The sequence below is a fragment of the Pollicipes pollicipes genome, unplaced genomic scaffold (genome assembly GCF_011947565.3).
Source record: "Pollicipes pollicipes isolate AB1234 unplaced genomic scaffold, Ppol_2.1 Scaffold_7231;HRSCAF=8579_pilon_pilon_pilon, whole genome shotgun sequence".
Classification (NCBI taxonomy): Eukaryota; Metazoa; Arthropoda; class Thecostraca; order Pollicipedomorpha; family Pollicipedidae; genus Pollicipes; species Pollicipes pollicipes.
In genome coordinates, this window is record NW_023597034.1 from 25,603,276 (window position 1) to 25,618,182 (window position 14,907).

The window sequence follows — 14,907 nt, forward strand, 5'->3', positions numbered from 1 at the left end:
AACATAATTTAAATAAATATAAAAACTAATACTTTTTGGCAAAAGTCTGGAATCAGCTGATTTGACTCAAAACCTGTGAACATGGGAGCTCAAACGGTGATATTTATCTCGCAAATTTCATTTAAAAGACATTTCTGGCATTCTTCACTCCTGCATTTCGGGAGTGATGCTATTAAGTGGTCAAGTTTCTTCGGGCTAAATAAATACGTGCAGTAAAGTTATCTACCAGGCTTTGCTGGTGTTTGCACCAGGCTCTGCTTTCGTGGCGTGATGGTGAGACTAAGAAAGATGGGGATGGGGACCACGCATTTAGCACCCAGCCGCCGATCATGACGCATTTTGTAAACAAACCAAACTTGATGCATGCAAGCGGCTGGAGTCGCTGGGGCTCTTGGGCTTGAAGGTATCTGGTGCCCTCGCTCTGTGCATACATAGACATGATTCAGATGTACTTGAGGCAGGACCTAGCCATAGGTGTCCAGGTTCTGTGGAGCCTTGTTTGTGCCTGATGGCTTCAAGTGAGCTCGATTTTAGATGACATATGAAAACCTCAGACAGGAAAATGTGGGTTTGGCGTGTGCGATTAGACAATATCAGGCAGGAGTGAAAAACTCACATGAAATATGGGGACAAGGAGTGCAAAATTCCTCCTTATAGAGTGTTGCTTTACACCCAAGGTTGGCAATTCTAGGACACTGATTTCCAGCTTACATTTATAATGTAGGGCTTCGTTAACGTGACAGCGTCAGCCCTCCGCGCGCGGTCCGCAGAATCGTCGCTTGCCGCTTGCCACCCCAGCTGGCCTTGGATCGTCTCGCGATGTTCGTAATAAAACATCACTACTCCGAAACCAGAATTGCGTGGGACACGTTTTTGGTGCTAACACACGCGCAATAGATGCCCCAGAGGCTACCAAAGATTTGAGCGAGAGTGCGCAATATGCTGGACTGGTATCCTCAGATATCCTTAGGGAGGGGGTTTCGCATCGTCCTCCCCCCCCTTCCCCCCTCCCCTCCTGTCACGGCGACTATGTTGTTCAGAAAGAACTAGCAGCCTGATGTAAAGTTATTGTCAAATTTAAATACAATTTGCTTGTTGGAACACGGCGAAAGGCGCCCACCGGGTAATACATGCCGCGCCAGCCTAGGAGCATGCCTGAGGTATGGTGGATAGTTTGATGACCGTAGAAATGATGCTTGAAGCGCACATGTGATTTTCAAAAGGGGGTATGACCTCAAGGAGGCCTGCATATTGGACGCCATCCCCAGTGCTGCCTACTACCGGTTCGAACTCTGTCATGCATTTTCTGCTGCCCTGGCTATCAAGCTCTTTCGTTGTCGTTTTTTTTCGTGGTCGAGGAAAGCAAAGCCAGCCGAAATCTGTGAGACCCCCAGCGTGCCGGTAGCGTAGTGGTTAACGTGTCTGCGTTAACCACTGTTACCACTGTTAACAGACGCGTTAACCACTGTTAACGCGTCTGCGTTAACCACTACGCGCCTGGGAAACAAGAGGTGCGGGGTTCCATTTCCCGCGGTGCCCGCCTTTCCTGTCAGGGTGAGAGGTAGGCGACGCGATATAGACTCAGCAGCTGAGTGCCTCGTAAAGCCTCAATGACAACAACAAATGTGAGGCCCCGGCAAGTCCCGAGGGTGAACGAAGGCTGCTGCTGTGATTTGGCTATCCCAAAGTCTAGGGTGGGTGCGCCTGCTTTCCAAGCAACAGCAGTTGAAGGAGATGGTAAAAAGGAGCGTTAAGCTATGTGCATGATATTGAAAACTGTGGTGATGAAGGAGGCCATCGGTGATATGCTGATTCCTCCTGATGACGATGCTGGGCATGAGCTTCAGTACCTTTATATGCCATATGGCACCGCATCGCGCCGCTGGCGGCTATTTTGCCTCTAGAAATTTCGTCGGCGACAAAAAGTACGCTTTTACCACCCCTGCCTGCTCACGACGCACGAATTCATTATCAACACACTCCCGCGGGCTTCTCGAATTGCCTGCAGTCCACGTCCGCACGTCCTCAGCGCGTCCGCCATCCAGGTCGGACCATCCATTGCGGCTGTCGGTAACAGAGTGCCCCGCCTGCCCGCGGACATAGTCGATAGCTCAATTGTCGGCCGAGATTCAATCGCGCCCTGGCATTGACCGGCAGCCGCGTGGTGCGGCAGGTGCGGCGTCACCGCCGCCAGCTCGCGCGGCGCCGGCGACACCGTGACCCTGACCTGGAGCGTCGCAGGACCCGTCAGTCCGGACCCCAGGCCTTTCTAGAGCGGGGAGCGCTCGCGCAGTAGTGTAGGCATGCGCTGCCGAGGCGCCTGATTCGAAGCTCTAGTCGCTCGTGACAATAAGGGCGAACAGGGCCGGGTACAATGGCCAGGTGTGTGGACGCCTTATGGTTCCGCATTGCGGACGACGCGGCCACCCGCCTGCAGCCTGCAGTGCTGCTGACACGTCGTCATCTCCCCCGATTACATCCGGTCGCGACCGTGACCGAGTGACCCAGACAGTGACAGGGGTCCGCCTCTCCCCCCCCCCCCCACGACTGGGACGACACGGATAAGTGGCTGGCAGCACCGCGACACTCCCCACAGACGCCCTGCGGAGGATAGGAGGAGAGGGGGAGGGGACGTGCCCCAAGGTGATCAATAAGTGTCTGGTGTCCCCGTTGGCGGGCTCTCCGCCGACACCGTCTGCTCCGGGAACACTTACTGATCACTGCTCCCCACTTACGCGGGCAAGGGAGATACGCCTACCCACCGCTGCTCTTCTCAGCGACAGAGTTCACCGCCAGGTCACCCTCCCCCACCGCCGTCACCGCCTCCCACCGCCGTCCACTGCGGCAGCCTTCGCTCACTTCTTCCTCGCCAGCTCTCCCAGACACCACCGTTTCTCGCGGTGACGCTCTGAAACGCCGCTGTTGTCACCTGATGACTTGGCCGCTTCCTACTGACCTTCTGGCGCCTCTCTGCCTAGGCCAAGGAGATCTGGGGTGCCGATGTGGACGTCGACATCGACGCAGGCGTCAGCGCCGACGACGAGGACCTGAACGCCATGATGATGCAGGGCGTCAGCGACTCGGAGGTGGCGAAGACGGAGGAGACGGTCAGTGAGGCGGGGGAAGCGGCAGGGAGGGGAGGAGACATTCGGTGATGCGGAGCAGACGGCAGGGAGGAGAGAAGACGGTCGGTGAGGCGGGGCAGGCGGCAGGGAGGGGAGGAGGCAGTCGGTGAGGCGCGACAGGCGGCAGGGAGGAGAGGAGACAGTCGGTGAGGCGGGGCAGGCGACAGGGAGGGGAGGAGATCGTCAGTGATACAGTACAGGCGGCAGGGAGGGGAGCGCGGTCTGCGTGACTTGGCTGCCTGCCGCCGTGGCAGAGCTGCCGCGTGACCTAACCTGCCCCGAGGTTTGTGACGGTGCAGGGATCCCATCCCTCGGTCGATATCATGTTTTCCTGGCAAAGAGCATTTCCCAATGGGCATCAGAACGCCCCCGACAGGTAGTGCTTGCAGTTTAGGTGGTAGTGCGCCTCATAGATAATGTCCCTACCTTTAAACTCAGGTGAGAAGCAGCATCCGTCTGAGAAATAAATGATTGTGCAGCGCTGGATCTCGGCGCCCACTACCCATCGCTTCCACCGCTCTCTCGGATGAAGATAAATGTAACGCGCATGGATGGGCTATCGAGATGTTGGTCATAGGCGATAAAGAAAGATGGAAGGGCAAACCTTGTTAGGCTCCCGATGGTTTAAGGTGTGTGTCAATGTCAAGCTCTAGTTGTTTCTCTCTTGGCAACGGTTGACCGGTTATTGCCGTCACCACTTGCGTTGCCGGTATGACGTGCTGCCTCAGCTTTACTTACCTCGGCAAACGCTGTCTGAGGTGGCCATAACCACGGCAGCCTGGCCTGGAGTAAGAGGACTTGCCTGACCTGGTGCGCTCCCGACAGGCGGACGGACCAAGGGCCAAGACGCCACCGCCGCTGACCGCGGAGGAGATGGCCCCGATGCCCTCCAACGAGGCCATCTTCGGCCTGTCTTACGAGCAGTTCAAAGGTGAGCACGACCGTTCTCTTGGCCGAGGTCCAATGCACATATCACCGATCGAAAGAGGGGGCAGGCAGGCGTATGGGGAGGGACCTTTAGTTTAACAGGCACGTGAACATGAATAGGCATAGGCGAAAGGGAATTTTCTGAGGAGCAAAAGGAGAGATGGAAGAACAATACAGCAACGTGTGGGTAATAAGGTCAGAGCTGGTGCCATAGCCTGGTTGTGAATTTCCGATGACATGAGTGTGAGCGGAGGGAGCCTGTATATCACCAAAGCAATACAAAAGTACCTTCATAAGGACATTTGATAATAAAGTCACGCCAGTGCTCAGAAGAGTTTCATACGGTGGCAAATCCATCCGCAAAGGGCTGTTACGACCACAGTGGTGATTGCACCCTTAAGGGCTTTAGCTGATCCGTCGACATGGTGCCGCCGTACGACAGGGGATGAGGGCTGCGAGGCAACAATTGTTAACCATTTGTTCGCAACCAGGCTGTGACAATGTGTGACATAGTGAACGCTAGGCCTTGGTGCAGAGGCGTGAGGAAAAGTCGATCGCGAACCACCTGATCCAAACGTACTTTGCAGTCAGGGATCAGCGACCGCAATCTGATCCGAACGTATCCTGCAGTCAGCGATCAGCGACAGCAATGTGATCCGAACGCACCCCGTAGCCAGGGATCAGTGACCGCAATTTGATCCGAACGCACCCCGCAGTCAGGGATCAGCGACCGTAATGTGATCCGAACGTACCCGGCAGTCAGGGATCAGCGACTCCAATCCCACACACGTTGGAGAGTAATCAGATTTTGATGTCACGATCTTGTGACTCAATTTTCGCCCAATAACACTCGGACGACGACGTGTGTGCGAAGCGATCTTCAGTTCCCATCCCTAGGGAAGTGTTGATGCAGTGCAATGAGTCCCAAAGCGAGCGCAAAATTGCGTGTGATGGCATAGCTGTTGACGTTGCCTTCCGTTTCGAGCGATAAATGTCCGGGAAAATGCCAAACAACACAGCGCCTAGGTCGTGTTCTTGGACAGTACTCGGTCGGAACCTAATATACTTGTAATGTTTCAAGTGCGTTCCTGAACAGGTAAAAGTCACCGGTAAAGGTCATTAGAGAAGAAAATAAACTTAACGTTATGCTCGTATTATACAATTAAAACAATAATGCATGATCGATGCACTTCGGGGTGTTTCTCCAGTATCACCCTCGAGATCAAGCTGTTTCTCCAGTATCACCCTCGAGGTCAAGCTTGATGCAGGGGAATGGCCATGTGCGAAGCACATCTGACGCTCAGTATTATGATCAATGGTACGCTTTTGGCATTGAATGGATTTTATGTTCTAATTTACGGACAAGACATTCGGACAAACTAAGGACAATCTACTTATCTTGCAACGACATGCAATAATTGGCATGCCACCGTTTTAATTGAGATAGTGACAGCCAATTATTGCATGTCCTGGCACACAAAAAGGGAAGGCTAGCAGGACACGTCGATAAATAGCGTGACAGCCTGTAGGCAAGCTCGCCGGAGCACCAAAGGTCATGACCTGCAGCCACCGGGCACGGTGCTCGCCTGTGACGGACGAGCTGCCAACTTCAACAGCCCCTGTGAGAGCGAGCCGCCAGACGTCTCTCCGTAGTGAGCGGCGTGAGCGCGCGCACTCCATCACCGCTACGGAGAACCGGCTGCGTCCGCGCACGGTCCGCGGCCACGCCTGACACGGCCGCCCGCCGCCAGCAATGGTCCCCAGTGGCCGGCGGCGGCGGCCGCGGCGCTGGGAGCCCACGGAGTCCCGCTCCCGAACCCGCGCCACTGGCGCGCCGAGGCCGGTCCCGGGTGGATTCGACGCAGCGGGCCGCTGCTCGGGCCTGGGTGATGGAGCGTTGCTGTCGAGCCGGCTCGGCCAGCAATGCTCCGAGCTCGGCGGTCGGCGCGTGGGTCACGTGGTCGGAACTGGCACACAATCGGCTGCGGTCAGCCGGCGGCGGATGGAGGCCCCGCCCCAGGTTATGGTCGGCTCGTGTGTCGCCGCCTTGTTGACCGGCGACCCCACACCGCACCCTGCGCCGGCACGCCACCGCGTGCATCGGCTCGGAAACCGCCGGACAGCCGCCGCCTCCGTGTCCTGCGACAGGGAGACCACGTGGCGGATGGTCCGCTCGTCAGATCAGAGGAGTGATCACAGCGTGATGGCTTGTTTTGTCAGTCACGCGTCACTGACAAGGCATATCTTGCAAATTGCAGTGAACTGGTAGCCTTGAGTGATGATGAGTTAGTGGTCATAGTGTAGTGATGATCTAATCGCGCATGTTAATGATGCGATATATGAAATGCTGACTAGAATATATCAGCTTTGCATTTTAAAATGAACATGATTTAAGGATAATGCAGTAATACAGCTGAAGAATTATGTGAATTACGTAACGTCAGAGATATGAGCCCAGCGTCACCCCTGGACTTTGTATTGTCACCAGTTAGCCGACTTCCATCGAAGTGAAAGTTTCCAGTCATCACCCGTTCATCTTCAGAGTTACAGAAGCAGGGTCGCAAGAGTTGCAGAGAACGAAGAGCAATGAGTTCGTTACCTTGGCATTCGGCGGTGTGATACAATGGCGAACTCATCAAAGTGGTCCCAACTCGCCTTTTTTCCTCTCAAGATTATAGTGACTGAGTAAGCGGCCAACTGGGCCGCCTGTGGTTTCGTTCCCAGACGGCCTCATTCCGGAGACATACCGCATCTCCATAGCGCGGGCGCTCGAGCTGCAGCCGGTGGAGGGTTGTTGGTGATCTCCTCTCCAAGCTGGTGGACAGGGCGCACCTCTAAAGCAGCGCAGGCGCTCGAGCTGCGCCCGGTGGAGGGTTCTTGGTAATCTCCTCTCCAAGCTGGTGGACAGGGCGCACCTCCTCCTCTCCAAGCTGGTGGACAGGGCGTACCTCTACAGCGCGACGGGTGCTCGAGGTCCGGCCGATGAAGGGCTCCTAGCACTCCCCTCTCCAAGCTGGTGTGCAGAGCACATCTCTATAGCGCGGCGGGCGCTCGAGCTCCGGCGAATGGTGGGTTCCTGGTAATTCCCTCTCCAAGCTGGTGGACAGAGCGCACCTCCTCCTCTCCAAGCTGGTGGACGGAGCGCACCTCTACCGTGCGGCGGGCGGTAGATCGCTCGCTGGTGGTCGCTCGAGCTCCAGCGAATGGCGGATTCCTGGTAATCCCCTCTCCAAGCTGGTGTCGCCGGCTGCGGGCTGGCCAATTGAGCGAGAGCCGCGTTGAATTATGCATAGGCATCAGGAAAGGAGCTTAGTGGGTCGGATCAATAGCCACACCTCTCAGCACGCCGGGACGGGGATGTGGAGCGCCCTTCAACGGTAAATGTAAGCCCATTCACAATCAGGGTAAGCCCATTCATTGATAACGTACCCCAGCGGAGCAACTTCGCCAGGGCATATCGTTTTCCCTCGCCGAGGTGCGTACGGTTAGAAAGTATGATTCACCAAAGTGGCGTAGAGCAAAACAACACAGGTGCAGGGTATCACTGTGTGCATCGTTCAGCATTGGTCCCTTTTGGAATAAAGATACGACCGATGCTCCTGAAACACTGCCGCTAAGAAAAGAAAGCAGCTCGGCAAGATTGCGCCATATTTCAGCTACTCTTCCTTGCACAAGCGAGCCAGCAGCCCCAGTTACACCCGGTTGTGGTTGCTCCCAGCGCAGAGCAGGCCTTTGCGCGAACCGGGGGCCGATCCTGGGGAGGGGTGGATCAGGCGGCGACTGGATGGTTGCCGGACCGCACCCGGCCTCCGAAGAGGTCCCGGGGGCAGGGCCCCGAGGGATGGCCGCAGGCTGTGGGGGACAGCTCGGCGGCGGCCGTCAGGCAGTGTCAGGCCTCCGGAGAGGTCTCGGGGGTCGGGTCTCCGAGGGATGGCCGCAGGCTGTGGGGACAGCTCGGCGGCGGCCGTCAGGCAGTGTCAGGCCTCCGGAGAGGTCCCGACTGGTCAGCTAGTGTCAGGCGGATGGCAGAGCCTGTCGCCGCAGCCTCGCCGCGGCAGTAGCATTTCGGCGCGTATGTGAAGAGCCGTGGGGACAGGAGAGGATCTGCGGGGATGAGCTCAAACACAGGGACGCCTCGCCCGACTGGCGAAGTGGCAGGCAAGGCAGGGAGGAGAGGAAAGGAGAGTAGAACTGACGCGCAAGGAGAACAGGAGGAAAGAGAGGGAGAGAGAGGTAGAGAGAGAGAGAGTGAGAGAGAGAGAAGAGAGAGAGAGAGAGAGAGAGAGAGAGAGAGAGAGAGAGAGAGAGAGAGAGAGAGAGAGAGAGAGAGAGAGAGAGAGAGAGAGAGAGAGAGAGAGAGAGAGAGAGAGAGAGAGAGAGAGAGAGAGAGAGAGAGAGAGAGAGAGAGAGAGAGAGAGAGAGAGAGAGAGAGAGAGAGAGAGAGAGAGAGAGAGAGAGAGAGAGAGAGAGAGAGAGAGAGAGAGAGAGAGAGAGAGAGAGAGAGAGAGAGAGAGAGAGAGAGAGAGAGAGAGAGAGAGAGAGAGAGAGAGAGAGAGAGAGAGAAAGAGAAATGTCACGCGCAAACGCACACATTTCCTAACGAGTCACGAAGGAATATGTGGAGCGGGTCGAAATCTTAGTAGTGTTTTGCAACAAACTATGCATCACTGTGTGCGTGTGTGTCCGTTCCCAGCACTAGCTGACTGATCTGAATCCGCATTCGCAGAGGACCTGGACAACATGCGCGAACAGCACGAGACGGAAGTAGATCACTTCATGCGCGGCCAGGAACGACAGGCAGACAAAATCCGTGGAGACCTGGAGGTAAGGGCACGGCGCCTCCAAGACAATCTCGAATGTGTGTCTATCTAACCTTGTTAGGTTCTGTCTACGCCTCAATCTCGCAACAGCGGAAAGCGACACGCACCCGGCCGTCCGGAGCCGGCTGGTTAACCGCCTGCGGGCACGCGAACCGCGCGCTCCGCTGGTCGATAATGGGGCACCGTAGCCCGTGGAGCCGCTGGGAGCACCCCCCTCCCCCCTCCCCCCCCCCCGGCCGTATCGCGCCCCCGGCGTGGTCGGCGCCCAATGTGACGGCCTTATCCATGTAGGCTGGCTTGCCGGCTGTGTGAAATGGTCCCGGTATTAGTAAAACAAAACAACGCTTGGAAACAAGACGAGATTTTCCAAAGCGATTTGGTGGATCCTACGCTAGCTAATTCTGGGCATGTTGAGATGATTGTTCCCGTTCGTTGCTGGGGGCTTATGTTCTAATCAGACATTATTGATAGCTGGGACATTTAAAAAACATCAAGTGCCACCCCCTTTCTGAACATGTGCAGTATTATTTAAGGTGCCGCAAAACGTCACATCTTGCGAAATGGCTATCATTAAAAGACAGCCTAGTGATTGCTACGTCCGAGTCATTGCAAGTACCGTAATCCCTGATCGGGTGCGCAATGGTACATTTAGCAACAACGATCAGCTGGCGGCGGTCGGCTGTCACAGCCGCATGGTCGGCTGTCACAGCCGCTCGGTCGGCTGTCACCGCGCTCGGCTATCACCGCCGCTCGGTCGGCTATCACCGCCGCTCGGTCGGCTGTCACAGCCGCACGGTCGGCTGTCACAGCCGCACGGTCGGCTGTCACAGCCGCACGGTCGGCTGTCACAGCCGCACGGTCGGCTGTCACAGCCGCACGGTCGGCTGTCACAGCCGCACGGTCGGCTGTCACAGCCGCACGGTCGGCTGTCACAGCCGCACGGTCGGCTGTCACAGCTGCACGGTCGGCTGTCACAGCCGCACGGTCGGCTGTCACAGCTGCACGGTCGGCTGTCACAGCCGCACGGTCGGCTGTCACAGCCGCACGGTCGGCTGTCACAGCCGCGCGGTCGGCTGTCACAGCCGCACGGTCGCTGCTCCTGACGCCTCACCCTCAGCGGCCCCTGTGGCCACCAGCTCTGTCACGGCCGCGCACCAGTCCATGTTTGCGCATCCTCACGTCGCCTGTTTGTAGGCGAAGCTGAACGCCCGCCGGCGAAACCGCGCCATGCGCAACCTGGAGGAGCGCCAGAAGCGGGAGCTGGCCGCCGGCGCCGCCGTCAGCTAGGCTTGACGTCAGCGCGGCGGTCGGCCAATCAGCGACGGCGACCGTCTGACGTCAGTGACTCGCCGTCACCCGGGCACGTCGCGACAGCGGACGAGTGACGCCACGGGCTGGAGGACGGGCTTGAGGTGCAGCCCCGCTGGGAGTGCCTGTGTCTCGGAGTGACAACCACGAGCAGGGACTAAGCCGGCGCGGATCGCCTCGTCCTGGCTGGTCCGCTGTGGGCGTTCGAGCAGCAGCTGGTCTTCGATCTGCTTTCTCGGTAGCACTGGACGCTTAGAAAGCATGTTATTGGATATGTTTATCACCAATCACGGACCACTACTGGCGCAGCTGTAACATGAACAGTGTCCATCTCATCATTTGCGGCTTATTATCGAAAATAACTTGGTATCAGCTGAGAAGAAGACGAAAAAGAAGAAGAAGAAAAGGTGTTGTTTTCCGGTGTGTTGCCCTGATTTGGGCGCCTAGAAATTAGAATACTAAGTTTTGCCTTTGCTTTAGAAGGTCTATTTTATTGACACTAATTGACTGTGATCAATCAGGTTTTTCACTATATTCGTCATTTCAAAAGAGGACCCAGCCGGTCTTCAGGACTCTTCAAATAATAAAACCGACAAAATGAAAGATGCTGCCGCATATTCAGGGACAGCGGTTGTTTCAAAGCATATGCTTCCTGGCAGTTTTCAGAATTGCATGATTAGGCGTTGTTACACTTTGGTTCAGCATTTTTTCCGAGGTGATAGCCACCCTCAACTGAACATCCTTAACATGGTATTAAAAAACTTCTCCGCCAAGGGGTACGTGACCAGTAAAAACACATGAAATTGTTTGTTGGAACTCCAAAGTCTCGTATCACAGCAACTGAGCAATGGAGGCGGTGTTTCCCTTGTTTTAATGGACCCCACATCACGTAAGTGCAAAAACTGCGCATAAGTAGAACTCGCTTGCTGTAGAGTTGAACTAAGTCACATATAGGTTTTACATACCGCTCCTGGTTTTCGCGCACAATAGTCACAATGTCCGTGGAAACTGTGGGTGCTTCGTGCTGACAGATACAGAGGAGAATCCCATAAAATATTGATATTGCAAAATAATATGCACACAATGAATCGGATCAACCACTGCATGCAGAGATCGAAATGCTTTCCTTTACAATGTAATTCATCATACAACATCATTAAGCTATTCAGATACCACGAAAAAGCACAAGGGCTTTTCTACCCACGCTGACAAAGTAAACGCCGCTGTAAGCATGGGTAGATCACATGCTCACAAACTCAATCTGTACCAACCTTTCAAAAATGTATTTGCACGCATGCACGCACAAGGCACGATATGTTCACTTCATCTAAAAAAACGTTGATAAAAATACTGTATATGCTACCCAACTCGTCAGGGCCTGTGATATAGTGTACATACTGGGCAGCTTGAGTCCTTCGCCTCTTACGATGTCGTACGTGCCTTGGATATTGCCAAACGTGCACTAGTTTACTTACTTAAGGAGTAAGTGCACTTAAAGAGAGTATTGCACCAGTTCCTTACCACCATGTTACCTACCGAATGAGTGCCGTTTCTTGTCATGTGCGTACTTTCTCACCTTGTGACATCGGAAGCCCGCTCGATTTCTCCTGCGAAGGCAGCAGCTTCAGACGAAGGGTCCACTATGGAACTGCACCAGACGGATACGGAGACATAACCGATACGGATACATTAAGTCTTTCGGCTGCCTTCTCCCTATCCTTCTGATGAGCCTTCGCGGGATCAGCGCCTTCTGAGAGCTCGTGCGCAGCTGACCGTCATGTGCCTCTCAGAAGGGAGCTGCCGGCGCCTGTCGTGGTGGTTGCGTGATCGTGTGGGCCCGCCGCGTGTCACCGGTCCCTTGTTATCACGGGCGGACAACAGCGACGTCCACTACCACAGGTTCCCACGTCCAGAACGCACCTGCCTGCTCACGAGAGCAGCACGACCCGTGCGAACGCAAACGACTGCGTTTTATCAGGTGCACGGGAGCTGAAAGCCTCTGGCCGCGGCGCAGCGCCTATCCCACGGCTCGTGGCAGAGCCGGGCGCACGTGTGCCTCAATCAGGGAGCGCGCCGGTCCAGTCCGGAAGTACAGCGACACCGCCGGGTCGTCTGCTCTCACTTCTTGTCAGGTCTGCACCGGCGGAGCCTGTCTGTAATCGTAGCATTAGATCTCGTGGAATACATTGTTGATTTTAGGAGACTGTGTTTAAGACCCGGGTTATAAGTGCGATCACTGGGACAGACGTCGTGATGCGTGCTGGTCCAGATGGAGCGTCTGGCCCAACGACCTCTCCGTTCGTACGTTGGTTTGTTTGCATCATTGCCATTACAAGCACTTTCATTGTAATTTCTCATAGATAAGACGGTAGTAATAATCTTATTCCTCGGAGAAAAACCAGGAGAATGGAGACATAGATGGGCTTATGTTTCGGCAACATGCCTTTATCGAAACAATAGGAGAAGTGATGATGACTTCATCACTTCTGGCATTGTTTGATGACTTAATCTCTTCATAAGATGACTTCTGCTATTTTTACGATCGAGGCATGTTGCCGAAATATCAGCCCACCTATATCTCCGCTCTCCTGGTTTTTCTACCAGAAATAAGGCTATTACTATTGTCTTATCTATGTGTATAATGTTCCTCGCTAATGCACTGGACAACTGACGTAATTGTAATTCCTTGTTGAATCTTCTCCTGAAGACTCCGTCTCAATGCTACCCATTGGTGTTCCGTTTCTAGGCTCCTCGGCTGTTCTGCAGGCGCCGAGTTCTTGTGCAGCGTAGCATCACACGGTGGTCGTGTTTTCGTTCATGCACGATAGCGTCAGGATTCCCGGATGCGAGAGGTCAACCTCCAGATTATGTCAGGTCGTGCAGCTAAAATTAGGGACTTTGATGATCTCCAACACGTCGAACACCGTTTTGACGCCGTGCAAATGCATGTAGCGCCCGGGCCGGTGGGTTGGCTATCATACCCTGCAGTTCCGAGCCGATAGGAGCGAATTCCATCAACTTCCTCACTGCGACGGAGCATGTGTAGCATCCACCGAAGCTGCGATAGTTCGATGCGACTCTTGCTTGCAGTGTTGAGCTAACTTTATACGGACGAGGAAGGTGCAGCGGGGCAGAGCCTGCGACCGAGGGAGAAGTAGGAGCGTCAAGTGCCACATAGACAGGTAGCGAAAAGGTGAAAGAAAAACAGCGTGAGGGAATGGCAGGGTGCTTGGGCCCGTGGTGAAGACAGACTCAATGCTGCTACAGACAAGCCTCAAACCATTTACCTGCAGCTAAACGTAGGACGAGACCAGTTGTGGACCACATAAGGGGTCCTCCGTTGTGCACCTCACCTCATGCCAGTATCCCAAATAAGAGGTGACCTGTGAGCGCTGTGGAGTTGCCAACATAGCTTTGGTTTCGGTGGGTTTGGCCGTGCTTACATATTGTTCAGAATCGCCTCGTGACCGAAACCATGCCGTTTGTCGCACAGCCAGCATCAAATCCTTAGCGTCTTCGCCACATGGCGCATCGCATTTTTTCAAAGAAAGCCTCGATGGTTTGTATGTGTCTTTAAGGCAGTGTGGGGAAGACGCTGCGTGATGTAAGACTCAGGAACGTCGCTCCGTAGCCATTCGACCTCACGTTCTGAGCAACGTGCTTCTCAGAACAAGCCATTCTCCGCTGCTCCGAGCATTGAAACAGCAATCGCAGCCTACACACGGGATTCGCTGGTGGGAGCTCTGTTGTCCGGGTGGCAGTTTGTCTTCGGCGTTCGCATTTCCGGCCAGGCGCCGACCGTGTGTGAGGCGCCGGCCGTGCTGGAGCCGGCATGCGGCGAGGCCGTTGGAGCGTCCCCTCCCCACCGAGCGTCGACGTTAACACCAGGGGCCACGGAACCCCGCCCCAGCCGGCCTCGGCCGAGCGGTCTGCTGAACGTGGTCAGTCAGCCTGTGAACCTGCAGCTGGAGAGGTCACTCCCCGGAAGTCTGTGTGGCACGACAGTGGCCGCAATCTATAGGGACACGTGCCCCTGTGACCGCGATCGCAGAACTCCCCAATCGCCGGAAGCATTTCCGTATCGCTTTTCCACCGCACGCTAAAATGTCATCATCCATCATATTGCCTTCACCACACGGCTGACGCGGTCAATGCGATCACCCAATCACATTATCAGCCGTTGCCGTCAGCGCCCATGACGCCGCTGGTCCCGCGAACACGCCCACCCGCCCGCCGCCCCGCCGGCGCGCGTCGGCTGCTCACGACACGCCCGCGCCAGCGCCTGCGTACGCCGGGCCGGCGTGGGCGCCCCGCCCGGTCCGGGCGGCATCGGGATTCACGCGGCGCTGCCCCGGGCCAGGCGGTGGCGTCAGCACGCGCCACGCGACACTGAAGCCGAATCGATGGCGCGCGGACGACGGCGCCGGTCGTGTCGGCGGCACACCCGCACGGCCGTCGGCGTCGACGGCACGGGACGGCGAGTGGGACGCAGTGGGGCTGGAATAGGGCGGGGTGAGCAGGATGCAGTGGGACACGCTGGAGTCGGGCTAGTGCGTGGCAGAACCCAAACAGAAGGGGGTCAGAACAAAGCAGAACGGAACACGCGATGACGTCACGAACATGATGACCACAGAAGGGCCCAAGCGGATGAAAGCAACGAACGTGGACGCAGATGAGACACGGCAGTGCAAAGGAGAACAACAGGTTATGACAGAACGTAGGACCCG

At 55.7% G+C, this 14,907-nt stretch overlaps 1 protein-coding gene across 2 annotated transcripts in view; it reads left to right on the forward strand.

The window, feature by feature from the left end:
* The window catches only part of LOC119110622 (uncharacterized), a 38,202-nt gene extending 25,848 nt beyond the window's left edge, over positions 1-12,354 (forward strand). For both annotated transcript variants that reach the window (XM_037234524.1, XM_037234525.1), the window contains exons 11-14: positions 2,979-3,107; positions 3,951-4,056; positions 8,779-8,876; positions 10,067-12,354. In XM_037234524.1, coding sequence (XP_037090419.1) covers positions 2,979-3,107; positions 3,951-4,056; positions 8,779-8,876; positions 10,067-10,159 — 426 coding nt within the window. In that variant the 3' untranslated portion in view covers positions 10,160-12,354. The remainder of the gene's footprint in view (positions 1-2,978; positions 3,108-3,950; positions 4,057-8,778; positions 8,877-10,066) is intronic.
* Positions 12,355-14,907: the final 2,553 nt, after the last annotated feature.